Raw genomic sequence first — 16421 nt, 5'->3', positions numbered from 1 at the left:
CACCTTCGCTGAACTTCTTGAGAATGATGATTTTTCATGGGTTCCCACGGCTAACCACAGCTCGAATGTGTCATAATACGCTAGTACGGCGTTAAGGAAGTCATAGATAAGGAAGGACGGAGATGCGCGGTTCTAGAACTATACATATATATATACCGAACACTGTATCTAAGTTACTACTATTTCTCCCTAAGAAATGTATATCTCGTGAACCTCGTCTCGAACTCTACTTAGCAACCTTCGTACTCGCTTTCCGGTCCTGCTCAGGGGATATCGGTGTATCGTCTCGACCTCTTATCACAGAATGTCCCCAAGACGAAAAGCCCTGGTCCTACAATTGCCACTACAACTCGTCACCTGGATGACGACCCTTTTGGCGTCTCCATGTCTTTCGTCGATAGAACAGATTGGAACGTCAGATATCCAGAACATTGCGACAAATCAGAATCAATCGCAAGTTCCGATTGCCCAAATTATACTTTGGTGAGCTGCCCATATGATTCTACATGTTATTGTATAGCTGAGGCGTTGGTTTGCGCCACTACCACTGTAGCCTCACCAATCGCACACTGTGACCGATCACAACAATTGGGTTACCCATGAAGAATTGTGTGAGTCACTTACCTATGGCCGGATCGGAACTTTGCTTGGACAGACTGCTAACTAATGGGCAACAGACGCTCTACAATACACAGACCAAGAAAAGGTGATTTCATATTCAGACGATGAAAAAGCATGGAGACAGTGGTGTGAGGAACTTGGAAGTGAAAATAAGAGCTTGGAGAGACAAGTGGATATTTTGAAGCAAAAGGTAGCCGAGCTAGAGAAGCTTAGTAGTGAGAACCAGAGCTTGAAGACACAAGTGAACACCTTGGAAAAAAGGGTTGCCGAGCTAGAGGGATTTAGATATGTTGGCCAGTGGTATCAGAAAAGGCATTTGGGGGAACCGTTGAATTGACCTGTCTCCACACTCACGAATTAAAGGTACAATGGTTATAAATTATACTCTACTGCATGAATAAGAATATCGTGATCTAAGTCTAGGGATCTTGCTCTGACTTCAATTGATGGTACACGAAGGAGTGTCCGCCAAGCGCATCCTAGCGCTTGGACTGCCCAAGGAGGAAATAGCCCTTGAATTGAAAGAGAGCCTTCATGTCAACCCTCGTTGTATAGCGCTTTCACCTGATAGGCGGATCGTCTTAATGCTAGACAAGATGATGTTGTTCCTTACTGTGATCACGTTGTTCCATTGGAACCATTTACATCACTGACGTCGAGAGTCCTCGACAAAACGAGTGAAGGTGTGCATCCTTTGGAGAATAAGACATACTCAGAAGAAAGGACCCTTCTTGTACTACACCGTTTTTAATACCTTCGCGACTCGGCTCACAAATTATGATATGACCAACTTGCTTGCATGTAGCCTCCTTCTTCCAACATATACACCAGTCTAACTTTATTTCGTTTCAAGCAGCCTCTCTCAACACTATGACTGATTGGGTCAGAGAGTTCCAAGAATCAGGCCTCATCGCGTTTGTGTATGGTGCAGATGCTATTCCGGATTCATACTGTAGTCCTTCAACAGTGCCTGCTACGGATAAAATCACTGTTGATTCAAATTTCGATCCTTCGTCCGCAAATTCCCAATGTCTTGTCCCAAGTACCAGTAGCTCGACTGACCCGAGTCAATCTAGCACTAGAGGACCGGCATCAAGAGAATATTCATTAGTGAGCTGAGTTGCCTCCCACGACCATTCTTGGCCATTTATTTCTGTTACTCATCCTTTCTCGCTAGGTGTCGATACAGGACCCCACGGAGTCCGTGATAAACTCAAGTAAGCAGCTGAATATATCTTTCAATGCATCGACTCTGGTGAATGATAGGCTGATTGATTTCGATAACGACAGAGCGTGAGGCAGCGAAACGAGCGAAAAGTTACAGAGACCGAAAGAAGAGCCAGATTGGCGAACTGGAGTCCACGTTAGAAAAGCTTGCAGAAGATAACAGGATCTTATCAGAGCAAAACCGTCGATTAGAATCTGAAAACTCCACTCTGCGAGACCTGATCATAAGGTTGAGTTCTCAATCAGAAGAATTGAGCCAACGATCAGGACAGTACTGAAGAACTTGTGATGAACCGTAAGGTTCACTTTATAGCTAAAATGTCAGAGCCCGATCATTATGTTTCTCATATGCAGCGTTCTTATATCGATTCCGAATACCTGACGCAGACTTGACTGAATTTTCGAATGCGCCTGTACCTACCTGTCGCTGTTTAATTCACCGGGGCCGGCGTGGCGAAGAAAAAAAACAAGGATAGATAGAACGGTCTTACATAGGAACTCCTTAGTGTAATTTAGTCCTTTCATGTTATTGCGCTAGACGAATGCGAGAGACATCATGAAGGGTCATAGACGCATTTTGAGTCTCGCTAATAGTAGACAACCGTCATATGTCGCTCCCCGCCCCGATCCTTTTTCCTCGTTCCTTTGGTTGGTCTCATTGGCATATACATAATCAAATCGACCGAGACCTACATATAGTTCCTGGATGTAACGAGTAGGAGCTGATATGCGCTCATGAATTGCATATTCTATAGGATCCTGATCACCGGGTAGTTTCAGTCAAGCTTTTGATAGTCATCACAAATGTCTAGTTTTACCCCCATCAACCGGAGAGCCTCTGAGGATGATACCTGTCGTCAAACAACTTCATCGGAAGGTAGGACCACCACATATCAACAACTTCCTCACGACGAGAATACCACACAAGAACAACTTCCTCAAGACGAAGACACCACATACCGACAATCCCCTCGAGACGACAAGATCTCCCCAACTGCCTCTTCTGGTCCCACATCTCGCGGGTGGACTTTGCCCCCTCGTGGCGGAACTCAACGGCGAGGCGACTCCAATGTTTCTCAACGGGACACTGCCGCTGTTTCCAGAAGTGAAGACTCGAAATTGACTCAGTGTAGGAGTGCTTCGAAATGTAAGCACAATACTCTTCTTTCAAAGCTCATGTCATGGAGCCATTTGCATCATCTGCACTATGACATCGAAGAATATTGATCTACAGATGCTGATGATATCGCTATTTATTTCCCCGTCAGCTGCACGAAACTCAGCGCTCTGGAGGCAAAAGCAAAAGGAAAAGTTGAAAAAGCTTGAAACTTGTACAGAAAATCAGGCAGTTAGAATACAGGACCTCGAGAAGAAGGTCCTCGATCTAGAAGAAATAATCAAGTCAAACAAACTTACGATTGAATCATGCAATGAGCCATCCGATGACGAGAGGAAGACCTCATCAACAACTCAGAGTAGCCAATAGGATCTCTCTTTACTTAGTGTTTTCAGAAAAAAAACGATGCTTAACCTTGCAATACCACATAACAAATCCGCGTCTCTTCAAGGTATCTGCTCTCGTTTTGATCCTCGATATAATTCCGTAATGTTCTCGCTCCCGTACAAAGCAGAGAATTGATGTTCAGTACGATTCAATCCCGTTCATACTATGACATATGTATCACACATGAGTTCCGACGTGTCCTTTGCTTTCTGTATACTTTGTCGCTTCTACTTCTTTGGGATACTGTGCTCAGGACTAAGCCACACTGAGCTTTCTGCCAGTTCGGGCAAGATCCAGAATAACAGAGCAAAGTCGCCACTACTCTACAAAGTCGCTCTCGTCTAAGTAGTACAACGATACACAACAAGTCCGATATTGTAGAACAAAGGTTCTGATGGATTTGTTCTCGTAAGAAAGCTCGTCATCAGCTAGCGTGAGTCATGTATTTACTAAGCCTTCCCTTTGTAGTGTGGCAGAGAAAGGTGCATGTGTGCTCTTTTCAAAAGTCTTCAACTTGTCACTCGTAGCTTATTCCGTCTTAATCGGACATGAAGTCATAAGCTTCAAATCGTCACAACTGAGGTCATTCCTCTGGTCGGAAGGCCCTTTGTGTTGCAAACCTTTATCCTACTAATGCGGAATGCGAATTCGTACGTTGGAAGACCAGTTTACGAAAAGATATATATATATATATATATCATAATAAATGCTAATCTGATTTATCCCCTTTAAATTACCCATTCCAGCTTGAACGTTTGGAGATCTATTGAAAATCTTACATGATGTCAAGTCTTACTCCTACCAATCTATCAAATAAGCCAACATATTCACATGAAGAGACTGATCCCTCCCATTATACAGCCGGTTCAAAGGATGTATCTTCCTCAGATCAGGGATACAATCCCTCAATGAATCCTTCCGAACCTGATTCGCCAGATTCGATGCGAGCAGACAAAGAGGAAAGACGTAAAATGTCAAGTGGGTTTACCTTTCAATCCGCCTCTAACTACAATGAGAGGCACTGTGTTGAACCCAGATGATTGACTTGCATTTCTGCAATCCAGATAGAGCATCGGCAGCGAAATACAGAACTACTAAAAAGGCCGAGTCAAAGGAGCGTGATGATCGCATCGATACTTTGACCCGAAGAATTGATGAAAAGGATGCAACAATTGCTAGTCAGGCAACGGTAATTGATGGGTTGAACACAGAACTCGATCGATACAAAAGTTGGTATGATTGGTTGATACGAGACCTGAACTCGCGTGGGATCCCCATTTCAAGGTTTATCGATCAGTCTGCTGATCAAACTTCCAGCTCACCCGCTACATATAGCAATATCCATTGATTAGTTTTACGTTCTTTGAAGTATCTACCGTATTATGAGTAGCCTTAATTCATGCATTTCGAATTGTGACTTTATACTTCCGGATTTCGAACTTGATTATTGTGGATTGCTCTGAGGCAAAAGGATCGCTAGCAAGTTGTAATATCTGACACGAGCTCCAGCTTTACAATTTGACCATTTATTGTATCGGATAAATGGATGCTTCTTGCAGCCCACATGTCTGTGTGAATTATGGTATAGAGGACTCTATCATTTACCTGTGAGATCACACGCCAAAATTGGGTGATGCAGACTATTGAATTATTGTCTATAGTTTTGCATCCGTAATTTGATTGATTATCATGATACTGGCATAAATATGTAGCTGGACTATTTTGGACCGCACAGCACAGAAAATAAAATACCACACAAGCAAGAAGTTGAAAGATAAATAAGAATAAAATATGATAAAATGTGATCGTCGAAAATAAACAGACCAGAATACCAAGAAAGGGCAGACTGAAATCCATAAAGACCGGACAGGTTTCAGATCAAATGAGAAATGAACAAACCCTATCCGCTGCTCGTACGTTGCAGGCAGGTATAGTATTCAATATTGAGTTTTTTTGGCGCCTTTCGATTTTCGCGCAAGGTTAAGGATTTATAGTGGGTTGAAAATGGGAGGTGAGAAGATGTTTAGGGAATCGATATGGTCTGTTGATGATGATGGTAAAGATGTTTACTCTCGAGAGACATCACTGCGGGAGAAGGGCTTGTCAGCGATGACAGACATATCCCGTTTCGGGAAAGGAATAGAGCTATTAGTATAGGGAGTTGTTTCTCACCGACCGAAGATCTTGACCTTCAACCAATCAGCCAATACCAAAGTTCTGTTTCTGACAGAGTATAGAGTAGACTGTGGACAGTGCGAGGTTAGCTATGACCAGCAGGTATTGTTAGGGGTATTCGAAGATGACATACGACGTAAGCAGATCTCCAGAACAACATGGCGGCACCACCACCTGAAGCGACGTTACCGTTGAATAATGGCAAGTCGGCAATGGCTTTCTCGGAACCAATGTATGCGAGAGATCCCTAAGATGACGTACATTAGCGGGCATACCTTCACTACGAAAAGGAACGCTAGATGTTGATATTGCACATTGATGCGGCTACACTCACTTGGTGGGAATAGTGGAAAGGTGTAAGCTTAGCGGCTCTGTTCAACTTCTTTACAGTAGCTTCGATTTCTTCAGGAGCAGCGGCAGTAGCTCTCAATTCGCTCAATTGTCTCTCGAATTTAGCCTTTTGACCAAGTTTTTGGAAGATACCGGCCAAGTAGATACCTTGTTGAGAAGCTACTTGGGCGGTTGGGGCGTATGATGTGGCAGTACAATCTCCGACAGCGTAAACTCCCTCAGCACCCAATAAGTTCAAGTAGTCATCTACAAGTAAACCTCTTCGTTGAGTTTGGACACTGGACAATTTGCTCATCAAGTCTCTGGTGATTTCTCTAGAAGTGTTACCGGTAGCCCATACCAAAAGACCATAAGGAATTTCCCTGATTTGTTTGTTGGCATCTTGAACTACGACTGCTGATTCCTTGACATCTTTGACCATTGTTCGGGTCAAAACGTCGATCTTGTTCTCCGCGAACGTAGACTCGGTGTATTGGATAAGTTGTTTAGAAAAGGCAGGTAATACGTTGGGGAGAGCTTCAATCAAGGTGATTCGAAGTCTCTCAGCGACTTCTGGGTACCACTTCTTGAGATCATCCTGGTAGCGAGATTGAGCAAATTAGCAATGCCAAGGGTAAAACAATTGCGATTTGACTTACGATCAAGAAATCGTGAAGTTCACCAGCGTACTCTACACCAGTTGGTCCACCACCAACGACGACCATATGCATCAGTCGGTCAACTTCGTCTTGGGGTTGATCTCTGAATGCGGCGGTTTCGATACCTATTTTCGGAGTTGTTTCGAAGTCAGCTAGACCGCTCTAATGATGCTGTGAAGGACAGCTCACAATCTAAAAGTTTAGTTCTAATCTTATCGGCATCGGATAATTCTTTGAGGAAACACGCGTGTTCATTGACACCCTTGATACCGAATGTTTGGTTCTCGCAACCGACGGCGTAGACAAGGTAGTCGTAAGGGATAGTGACTGATCCAGCGGCACCTCGAACATCGGAGAGATCTGAGAAGAGTAGTAAGATTCATGTCAGCTTTCATCTGTAGTCTAGATAGACTTGCAAAATCCTCATCCAGCCATATGAACTTTATATTTCGCTCAGTCTGGCAAATCCGAAGGGAAATAAAGCTCACCTTGGAAGGTAACGGTCTTTTTCACGGGATCAACTTCTTGAGCTTCAGCTTCGTAGACATCTACCTTTCTCTTTTTGTGTCGAGTGATGTATCTGGTAGGTTGGATAATGGATCTAGGTTCAAGAGTTCCGACAGTAACGGAAGGAAGTAAAGGGGTGAACAAGAAGTAGTTTCGGGGAGAGATAACAACGACGTTGAATTCTTCGGTATCAAGGGATTTGAGGAAAGATGTAGCACCCCATCCTGAACCCAAGACTACCAAAGTGGGTTTCTTAGTGTCGACTGGGAGTTGATCGGGAGGAGAATTCTGGGATTGAGTAACTATTTGACCACGATTTATTTAGCATTCGTTCCGTTTGGATTGATTCGATTTTTGCATTGAGTACTGCAGAAGGAAGGCCTGCCGATACTCACCATAGATGAAGGCTCCAGTGGCTGTAAGAAGGACGACTAGAGTTACACGTCCGAAAGTTTTGGCGAATTTACTGGCTCGAGCGGAGAAAGATGGCTAAATTCCGAGAAATCGGTAAAGATCGGCTGAGTTCAACAAAAAGAAAAACGATAAAGATGTGCTTACTTTTGGTTTCTGATTCTTTGGAGGAATTGGACCTTCACTTGGAGGGATTTGGTAGGCTTGAGGAGGAACATCCAGTCTCTTAGGGGTGGAGGTGAACGAAGCGGATAATCGAGGAGCAAGGAAAGCTGATCTAGGAGCGATCGCAGGTCGAGCAAGAAGGGGTCGAGCCCGAACTATATGTCATGCAAAGTCATCAGTCAGTCTAAGCTAATGGCTATGAGGACCTGACAAACGACATGCAAGGAATTGTAATGAATGACTGAATATCAAACGGACATACCTAATTGACGAAGAGCCATTTTTACGATATTCTATTGCTCCTTGAAGAAAAGACGAGTGATAGAGATAAAGCGCGTTGATAAGATTGCGACTCGGAATGAATCGAAATATTCGAAAAAGATGAGATCAAAGATCTTGTCCCAAGTCTTTCAAGATTCGAAATAATCGAAATAAAATGATAAAAGTTCGAAATCAATGAAGCGGTGATATGGTGTTGAATGGAAAAAAAAGTCAAATACGAGTAATGTAATTTAGGGAAATGATTAATATAGGATTTTGGAAAGAGTGATCGAAATTACCGATTTAGGCAAAACACAATCAATGCCGACGGTAGCAATCAAGCAAAGTTTGTTATATATCAAAGTCTTAAGCGGATTTCCTTAACCGCCCTATAACCCTATCATCGCGTTCCAGATCTAGTAAGCGAACGCGATACCAGTTTCGTTTAACTTGATAACGTGTTCTCGTCAGTAAGAAAGGGTTTGACGCCTTACAATCTTGAAAGGCGATAGAAAGACAACATGCTCAGAGGACTGGGCTGGATGTATGACCACGATCCAAAATATTGCTGCTTAGGCAATCCTTCCTTCCCATCTCCTATGTTATCCTTGGCCACCTTGCGACATTCTAGCCGCAGCATTCAGAATGTCATGTTTTTTGGAGCCGAGAACCGGAGTTATATTGACCTTCGTCGGTCCTCACGGAGTTATTACTCTCACGCCCAATAATGATGTCCGGATCGATAACCTATCTCTGAACCTCGATAAAGAGTGATGATTATCTAACGCATGATACCTCCGAATATCGCAAGAACCACCAATTCCTCAATTTACCGGCGTCTCAGCCAGGCGGGGAAGAGGTTGTTGGGTGTTGGTTCATGGTTCAGATATGCTTTCTCTTCCTCACAGCTGATACATCGTCATCTATCGGGGGTCAGTTTTTGGGCGCCAGTATATATGGCTGGACTTCATTGTCACATATCCTTCATCGGACCTTGCTTGAAGCCAAAATGTTAATGCCTCTTGTCAGACAAAAGCCCGCGAAGGATGTCACTCAGCACAATTTTAAAGCGGTGACCACCGATCACTCCCAAGGAAGTGATGAGGTCACACCAATCGTGCCATCAGCGCCAATCACAAAGGCAACATAGCTTAATTGGAACTGTAAACATGAGATATATTATTACTTGATTGTCAAATTGTATATAGCATAGACCATAGACAATAATCAGATCAAGCAAACATGGCATATTTGGTAGACGCAGTACGATTTCTTTTCCCAGCTGCACCAATCGGCAGACACGCTTCGCCTGAAGTTCCTCTATATACACGCAACGAATCACCTGTAAAGCGATTCAAAAGCTTGCAAAAGGAAGATGATGAGCATGGTAGAGTCAAAATCAGTTTGAAGACTGTCATCGCTAGCTATGCACCTGATTGGATATTCACTTTGCTGTTATGGTACGTGTTCATCTTCGTAGGAAACAGAAGAACAACCTAGACTGATTTAACAAAGAGTATGACAAGCTGATTAAATCATTTGAACCGATTTGTAGGGGTCTATTAGCCATTTTAAATAGATCAGGAGGACACAAAAGAGAATTCTCTTTGAACGAGATAACAATACAACATTCATTTGCTGTACATGAGAGAGTCCCTCCCTAGTAAATTACCTTTTCTCGTCATTCCGCCGAATTATCGTCAATATTGTGCAACAGACAATGCTGACGCTTGAACCGTTTGCGCAGTCTCCTAGCTTTCATATCAGTTGGCATACCATTACTCGTCCTTGTACCTATCAGCTTGTTCGTTTCCAGAAATGGATGGGATGTACACAACTCGGTGTTGGGTGAGTTTATCTTTTATACATTCAAGAAATATCCTGAGGGGAAGCATACGAGAAGCGTGAAATCTCGAGTTTGACCGAGTATAGCCATACTGATCAGGTATCGTTGTTCCTTATAGGTCTCGTGATGTCGTACACTATGACCGGCGTGGTAACACAAGTAGTCAAGATGTCAGTCGGTAGACCAAGACCCGATTTAATTGCTAGATGTCTTCCTGCTCCTGGATCAGTCGATCATCCAGTCTTTGGACTAAGCACGGTTGATATATGCACCAACACGAATCTTCTGATTCTGAATGATGGATTCAAGGTGAGAAAGGTTATTTGGATATCTTATGTAGTGCTTGGCTGATATTCCGTATTCGTAGAGTTTCCCAAGTGGGCATAGTTCTTGTGAGTAATCATCAAGATTTTATTATTCTGAACAACAGCTAATATCGGAATAACATAGTATCTTTTGCTGGTCTTGGGTTTTTGAGCTTTTACTTAGCTGGAAAAATGCATCTTGGTGATGTAAGAGGACATCGAGTGAGTTTCCACCATCCTCTTAAATTGTTATTGATGACGAATGAGCGTACCGAGCTAACGTATACTTATTTGCAATAGACTAGAGCTTGGTTCGCCCTTTCTCCTTTATTGGGAGGTACGATGGTAGCTATCAGTCGAACCGAGGATAACAGACGTGAGTAATATACATATAAGACTTAGCGTACAACACCGCTCTGTCAATTGCCCTTCTTCTTGATGCCACAGACGAATGAACGCTAATCGTAACGGGCTTCAGACCACTGGCAAGATGTTTTGGTCGGTTCAATACTTGGTTTATCTATTGCTTGGGTATCTTATAGGACATATTATCGTGAGTGATCGCTCTTTGTTATCTTCGCCCAATACGCTGATGGCCATTGTAATTTTAGCACGATTATCTCACAAACAATGTCATCTCCCTCTAGCTCCTCGATGTGATCCTGATCCTGAGACTGAAGATGATTTGGACAATGTTGAAGAAGGTAGACGGAGACAAGATGGGGTCAGATTGTTGGAGACGGATGATGAGAGGCGAGAAAGTGAGGAGGAAGTCGCATGGCGGAGGTAGGGCAGTCACGTTGTCAGGCTTACACGATACTACGACCAAGCGTTGTCAGGAATAGGAGTAGACGAAGTACATGGGGAGTAGGAGGTGAATTGGGGGTTTGACAAGCTAGATGTAGGCTTATAAAAGATTATGCAATAATCATCGCTATGCATGTGCAACCCGCTTTGAGGATAGCTCCGTACGCAGCCAGCCTATTAGGTAATAGGAAACGATTTATGAATAAGATCCGTTTCCTGGTTATTTAGTTATGTTATTACTCCTCTGTTTCACCCTCTTGTAGTCTTGTCACTTCTATCAAAACTTCAGTATTTTCTTTTCCACCTTTCTTGAAACTAACTTTTAAAGGAGTTGAAATTAATTCTTTTATTCTCGAACCTGATTCTCTATTTAACCAATTTAATTCAATTTCAGAACTTGGCAATCCAAATTCATTTTCTAATTTACTTTGAATATCAGATAAAGTTAAAGAACCATGTAAAGTTGGATAATCAGGTGAAATTGTTCTTCTTTTGAACGTCAATATATTTGGTAATAAATGTAAAGAATTAAGTAATTCTTGTGAAGTATTTGAGTCTTCTGTTAGATTTGAATTAGGTTGTATTCCAGTAGAAGATGATTGTTCTTCTATTAATAAAGATGACGAAGATCTATCTGCGTCCTATTCATCATTGTACCACTTTAGCGAGACGATAGATTCACGAAATGTGATTATGATATGACTTACAGTAGCTCGATATATTTGCCTTTGACCGTTATTTTTGAATGGTACAAATCTGGCTTTTCGAGTTGGAACTAGATCATTCCTCGCTCTACCTGGTGCTACGAACAGACGATCGACTATATGTTACGAGCCAGGTAAACGTGTGAGCATTATGAGCCATCCGAAATTCCTTCACTAAGGTCTCATTTCAAAACAGAGACCACCTACACGTTCTTCCTAAACCTGGCACATCCTGTAAAAGCTCTACAAAAGTTTCACGTCGTGCTGCTGATGGAACTGAAGACTATTCAATCAATCAGAAACAAAATCAGCCAGCCTGCATGAATAGCTTCGGACGACCCCATTTGCAACTGTATTGTCGATTCCCACGAACGATGAGATGTTTAACGTATACTTACGGAAAAAGATCTTGATGTCCGAAGACTAGTTTGAACCAAAACTCTAGAACTTGAAGCGTACATGTTGAAAGGCCAATTTTGTAACTTTTCTAGCTTCGAGTTTCTCCGTCAGTTGAGCCTGCTTATAGCTGTATGGTAGTAGATAGCGAGGAATAGATGTATTGTGGATTGAAGAATAGTCGAGGATTGAGCAATTGGCTTTTCGCTCTTCTGTAACGCAGCGAACAACCAGAAAAGTCCGAATCACGTGACAAGATATTTTGGATTAGAAATGTTGATCTGCTTAATTGACAATAGGTATTTTAACGAATCTCAAATGATTTCACTTAATAAAATAGCTAATCAATCAATTGATTTTAATTCACATCAGGAGTTATAGCATTCACGATGGATAGAGGTGCAGCGAGAAGTAAGAAAAGAGCTTCTAAGCCTACAATTCCAGCTCAGGTTTCACCTTCTACGGAACCCCAAGCAGGTCCATCATTTTCAAAATCTCGAAATATAAAATCGCAAGTTAGTCAAGATGAATCAGAAAAACCAAAACCAAAACGAAAAGAACGATTTAATCGAGATTCTCAATCTAAAGATCCTAGCTTATATGTTCCTAAAGCAATACGTACTTCTGCAGCTTTAATTTATTCTCAATCCCCATTTTCAATACCTCCTACCCCAGAAATATTGGCCAGTGTAAGACGAGTAGATTTGAATGGAAGTGGAGTAACGGATGTTAGATGGTTGAAAGGTACTGGAGTGACTTGGTTGAGTTTGAATGGGTGTAAAATCGAGCATGGGTGGGAAGAAGTAGGAGATTTGCAGGAATTAACAGGTACATTTTTCAAATATGAGATATCGTCCCCTCCCTATTGACGTTCGAGCAATGTGTTCGCAGTCCTTAATATCAATGAATGTGGCTTGAAAACATTACCTAAAAGCTTAGGTAGATTAGCGAAAGTAAAAGCTATTGTAGCTATGAATAACGACTGGACTGAGCTTGATGAGGAAGTAGTATCAGGCTGGAAAGATCTGAACTCATTGAGTGAGTATCGTCTACTGTAACCCTAACATTTTTTGGTCGATCCAGTTACACTCGCTAACATGTTTATGGACAGTTATCTCACATTCCCCAAATCTCATTTCATTGCCTAATACGTTATCTGAATTGTATCATCTATCTAAACTCACCTTCTCTCATTGTCCCAAACTTACTTCCAATTCTTTACCTGATCTTACAAATTTACCACTTCTACGAGATGTAAAAATGAACAATTTACCTCAATTAACAAATCTACCGAAACACATTATAACATGGGGTAAAGGAAATTTAAATTTAGCTGGGAAAGGTACAGAAGATAATGTAAAATATGGAGATGGATTAGAAGTTTTAGATTTAGGTAATTGTTCATTACCTTTTGATATCTTTTCTTCTATATTTGGTTTAAATTCAAATCAACAAATAAGTGGGAAAAGCAAGAAGAATGGAATTTTATGGAAACAATTAAGATCATTATCAATACATTCTAATCCTTTAACAACTACCAATCCAGATTATGTAGATTTATTACAATTAAATAATGAAATTTTACCAAATTTACAAATTATAGATGCTAAACGTGTTGTAGAGAGAAAGAGAAAAGGAGAAATACAAGAATCTAAAATTGATAGAAGAAGAAGAGAAAAAAAGGAAAGAAAGATGAAACCTTCTGGAACTAATGAAAGTGGAAAAAATGTTAAAATGAGAACTTGGGGTAATAAAGAAGAAAATACCTCTGACAAAAATTCTGCGGAAAAAATGGAAGATGAAGATGTGGATATGAAAGATGCCGATGTTGATGCTAAGAAATCCGAGAAGCAACAAGTCAAGGTAAAAGATGATAAGACGAATAAAAAACGTAAACACCAAGAAGAAAAGGGAGAAAAAACGAAAAAGAGAAAACATAATGATCAACCACCTAACACTATAATTACATCTTCTACCTCCGCAAGTAAAGATCGATCAACAACTAAATCCAAGGAAGAGCGGGATCATAAGAAACATAGAAAAGCCTCACCACCACCTTCGAAAACTCAAGATATCATTGTACAGTCAAATGATGTCACTGATTCAAAGAGGATTTCAGATCTGAGTGGAGAGAAAGAACTTAAATCTAGGGATAGAGATAAGTCAGGTAAACATCGTGATGCCGTTGTAGGATTGATTGAGATAAATGAAAAGGGTCAAGAAGTAGAGATGAATTCTAAGAAGAAGAAGAAACTAAAAGCTAAGCTTAAAAAGAATGACGAGGTTAAAGGTGGTATCGATCTACGTGAAGTCTTTGGTAAGACGACTGTGAATGATACGGATGCAGTAAAAGAAGGTCCAACAAGTGATCGAGAAGGAGACGATGAATTAGGTCTGGGTCTTGGTGGTTGGTAAATATGTAGCAATGTAACAAGACAATATCTCGATTTCGTACTATAGCTGCATGATGTATCGTATGTGATGGTTTGAAGTTATGTTTACAAGCCGTGAATTACATGAATGATGTCTACCCTTTCCATCTATGCGTTAAACCTTATACATCTGCTTGTATTCCCATACAAATTATTCACCTGTCTTCCTCCCACTTGACTCTACTCGGTCCATCATCGTCATCTGCAATCTCACCTCTACTATCTTCATTCGACCAATTATCAACCATTTGCCCAGGGGGAGAATTGCTGTAGGTTATACCTGATCGTCTAATAATATGTTCCAGATGGGCTATATGAGAGACAGCTTTTCGAAGTATGATAGCTTTAGAATCTGTAGGCAAAGAAGATGGTAATGCTTGTCTCAAAGCTTGGAATCCTGAATTTATAGATCTAAAGTCATAAATATCGAATGATCAGCTCCAGTGCTGAATTTTGCATGGTCCAACTCTACATAGATCAATAGAGAGAAAAGGAACAGACGTTGGGACTTACTCTCTTCTCTTTTGCTCTGACATCAAGTGAGCCAATCTTCTAGATTGACCAGGCGTAGGAACGACTGTTCCAGATACCTCATCGCCTTCTATTCCGTTGGGCCTTGCAAATCCAGACGCAGTAGAATGGCTTCGAGACCTAGCTGAACCGGCATCTCCTCTTTGACCGTACGGAACTCCATAAGCCATTGGGGGCATAGCAGAAGGTGGCAAAGCTCGCAAAGGTGGTGATGGCATATCGTACCCGTGTGCGGTGTGTTGTTGAGGATATTGCGCATGGTATTGAGAATGATGCCGCGGAAGAACTGAAGAAGAGTGATTTGGCATAGGTACGGTTGAAGACCTACGATGCATATCGTAGATCTCTTCTCTAGAAGGTTCATGGTACCTTTCTTGCTTTTGACGATGTCGTTCTCTTGCGATTTCTTCTTCTTGTCGTTGTTGATGATGATGATGATGCTGCTGCTGCTGCTGTTGCTGTTGCTGTTGCTGTTGCTGTTGCTGTTGCTGTTGCTGTTGCTGTTGCTGTTGCTGTTGCTGTTGCTGTTGCTGTTGCTGTTGCTGTTGCTGGTGCTGGTGCTGGTGCTGGTGCTGGTGCTGGTGCTGTACGTAATCACGTTCTCGCTCGTGCTCGAGGTCTCGAAGTTTCGACGGACCATTACTAGGCGATCTTCGCTGCGAGTGAAGACTATCGTAAGGGCTATAACCAGGTCTCGCATTTGGCGGGTACAATCTTGGACTACTCCTACCCGATGGACCAGAAGCAGAGTCCACCCCATGGGATGATAAGCTGTTCATTCCCAACGAAGGCGGAGGTAATTTGGGTGAACCAGATATTGAATGTAATGGTGGAAGGTGAACACCTCCGGATTTACCGGTCGAGCCATTAGAAGGTATTCGTTGGATTTGTGGCCTGTCGGATATCGTACCTCGCCAAGACGACTCATGTTGATTCGTTGACAAAGAAGGGAAGTCTCTCTCTATGGGAGAAAGTTGATGATTTGAGCTACTGTCGGACAGCTTGAAGGAAGCAATAGAACTAGGTGGTGGTAAGCGGATTTTAGGTAATCCTTCTCTATCTCTATCTCTTTCTCGTTCCTTTTCAGGTTGAGAGGTAGATGATGTTCTACGAGGATAAGGATGTGATCGATTATACGAATGAGAAATTGTAGGTGATCTCCCAGATGAAGGTGATTCACCTCTTCCTTCCTTCTCCCGCTCTCTTGTAGAAAATGAGTAAGAATGAAGTGGTCGTTCATACGATTCTCGAATCGGTATAGATGAGGAGGAGGATGGGATTTCCGAGGGATTTGAAGGTTGCATTCTTGGTATATTTATAGGTAATGACGCGGTCATGCTCTTCTCTTCAGGAGGCGAGTAGTAATGGGTTTTCCGCAGATCAATCGAATGATCAGAATTTCTAGGCGGGGAGATATCGATGGGTCTAGGAGAGGAGGTTGTGGGACCCAAAGGCGAAATCATGTGAAATGGATTTGTAAAGTTGTTATCAAAATTTCGGTTTCGAGCTTGACTTATATACGTTATTGATGAGCTCGAAA

General features: G+C 42.0%; 9 protein-coding genes across 9 annotated transcripts; 6 read left to right on the top strand and 3 right to left on the bottom strand.

Moving 5' to 3' along the window:
- Positions 1-384: 384 nt before the first annotated feature.
- On the top strand, positions 385-958 carry I206_106456 (uncharacterized protein; the record flags this gene model as incomplete). Its single annotated transcript, XM_019158954.1, has 3 exons — positions 385-483; positions 554-611; positions 678-958. 3 exons carry the CDS (start codon positions 385-387, stop codon positions 956-958), a joined length of 438 nt encoding a protein of 145 aa, XP_019008092.1.
- Positions 959-1491: 533 nt separating this feature from the next.
- On the top strand, positions 1492-2126 carry I206_106455 (uncharacterized protein; the record flags this gene model as incomplete). The annotated part of the gene is made up of 3 exons (XM_019158953.1): positions 1492-1731; positions 1799-1838; positions 1912-2126. 3 exons carry the CDS (start codon positions 1492-1494, stop codon positions 2124-2126), a joined length of 495 nt encoding a protein of 164 aa, XP_019008091.1.
- Positions 2127-2652: 526 nt separating this feature from the next.
- Positions 2653-3174, top strand: I206_106454 (uncharacterized protein; the record flags this gene model as incomplete). Its single annotated transcript, XM_019158952.1, has 2 exons — positions 2653-2995; positions 3083-3174. 2 exons carry the CDS (start codon positions 2653-2655, stop codon positions 3172-3174), a joined length of 435 nt encoding a protein of 144 aa, XP_019008090.1.
- Positions 3175-4134: 960 nt separating this feature from the next.
- Positions 4135-4599, top strand: I206_106453 (uncharacterized protein; the record flags this gene model as incomplete). Its single annotated transcript, XM_070203320.1, has 3 exons — positions 4135-4330; positions 4417-4530; positions 4583-4599. 3 exons carry the CDS (start codon positions 4135-4137, stop codon positions 4597-4599), a joined length of 327 nt encoding a protein of 108 aa, XP_070059421.1.
- A 921-nt stretch (positions 4600-5520) lies between these two features.
- Positions 5521-7880, bottom strand: I206_106452 (uncharacterized protein; the record flags this gene model as incomplete). The annotated part of the gene is made up of 9 exons (XM_019158950.1): positions 5521-5595; positions 5661-5774; positions 5862-6455; positions 6517-6641; positions 6706-6876; positions 7005-7325; positions 7419-7512; positions 7582-7754; positions 7862-7880. 9 exons carry the CDS (start codon positions 7878-7880, stop codon positions 5521-5523), a joined length of 1686 nt encoding a protein of 561 aa, XP_019008088.1.
- A 1222-nt stretch (positions 7881-9102) lies between these two features.
- Positions 9103-10801, top strand: I206_106451 (uncharacterized protein; the record flags this gene model as incomplete). Its single annotated transcript, XM_019158949.1, has 9 exons — positions 9103-9320; positions 9416-9523; positions 9608-9708; positions 9825-10015; positions 10074-10098; positions 10157-10233; positions 10312-10387; positions 10490-10564; positions 10623-10801. 9 exons carry the CDS (start codon positions 9103-9105, stop codon positions 10799-10801), a joined length of 1050 nt encoding a protein of 349 aa, XP_019008087.1.
- Positions 10802-11054: 253 nt separating this feature from the next.
- On the bottom strand, positions 11055-11983 carry I206_106450 (uncharacterized protein; the record flags this gene model as incomplete). Its single annotated transcript, XM_019158948.1, has 4 exons — positions 11055-11459; positions 11526-11638; positions 11730-11805; positions 11921-11983. 4 exons carry the CDS (start codon positions 11981-11983, stop codon positions 11055-11057), a joined length of 657 nt encoding a protein of 218 aa, XP_019008086.1.
- A 324-nt stretch (positions 11984-12307) lies between these two features.
- I206_106449 (uncharacterized protein) lies at positions 12308-14333 on the top strand (the record flags this gene model as incomplete). Its single annotated transcript, XM_019158947.1, has 3 exons — positions 12308-12746; positions 12810-12956; positions 13030-14333. 3 exons carry the CDS (start codon positions 12308-12310, stop codon positions 14331-14333), a joined length of 1890 nt encoding a protein of 629 aa, XP_019008085.1.
- Positions 14334-14505: 172 nt separating this feature from the next.
- Positions 14506-16344, bottom strand: I206_106448 (uncharacterized protein; the record flags this gene model as incomplete). Its single annotated transcript, XM_019158946.2, has 2 exons — positions 14506-14761; positions 14864-16344. The coding sequence occupies 2 exons, from the start codon at positions 16342-16344 to the stop codon at positions 14506-14508; spliced, it is 1737 nt and encodes a 578-aa protein (XP_019008084.2).
- Positions 16345-16421: the final 77 nt, after the last annotated feature.

This window comes from Kwoniella pini, chromosome 9, assembly GCF_000512605.2.
Source record: "Kwoniella pini CBS 10737 chromosome 9, complete sequence".
In the NCBI taxonomy this organism is placed as follows: Eukaryota; Fungi; Basidiomycota; class Tremellomycetes; order Tremellales; family Cryptococcaceae; genus Kwoniella; species Kwoniella pini.
Note: the sequence above shows the minus strand (reverse complement) of the source record. Positions and strands in the feature narration are given on the sequence as shown.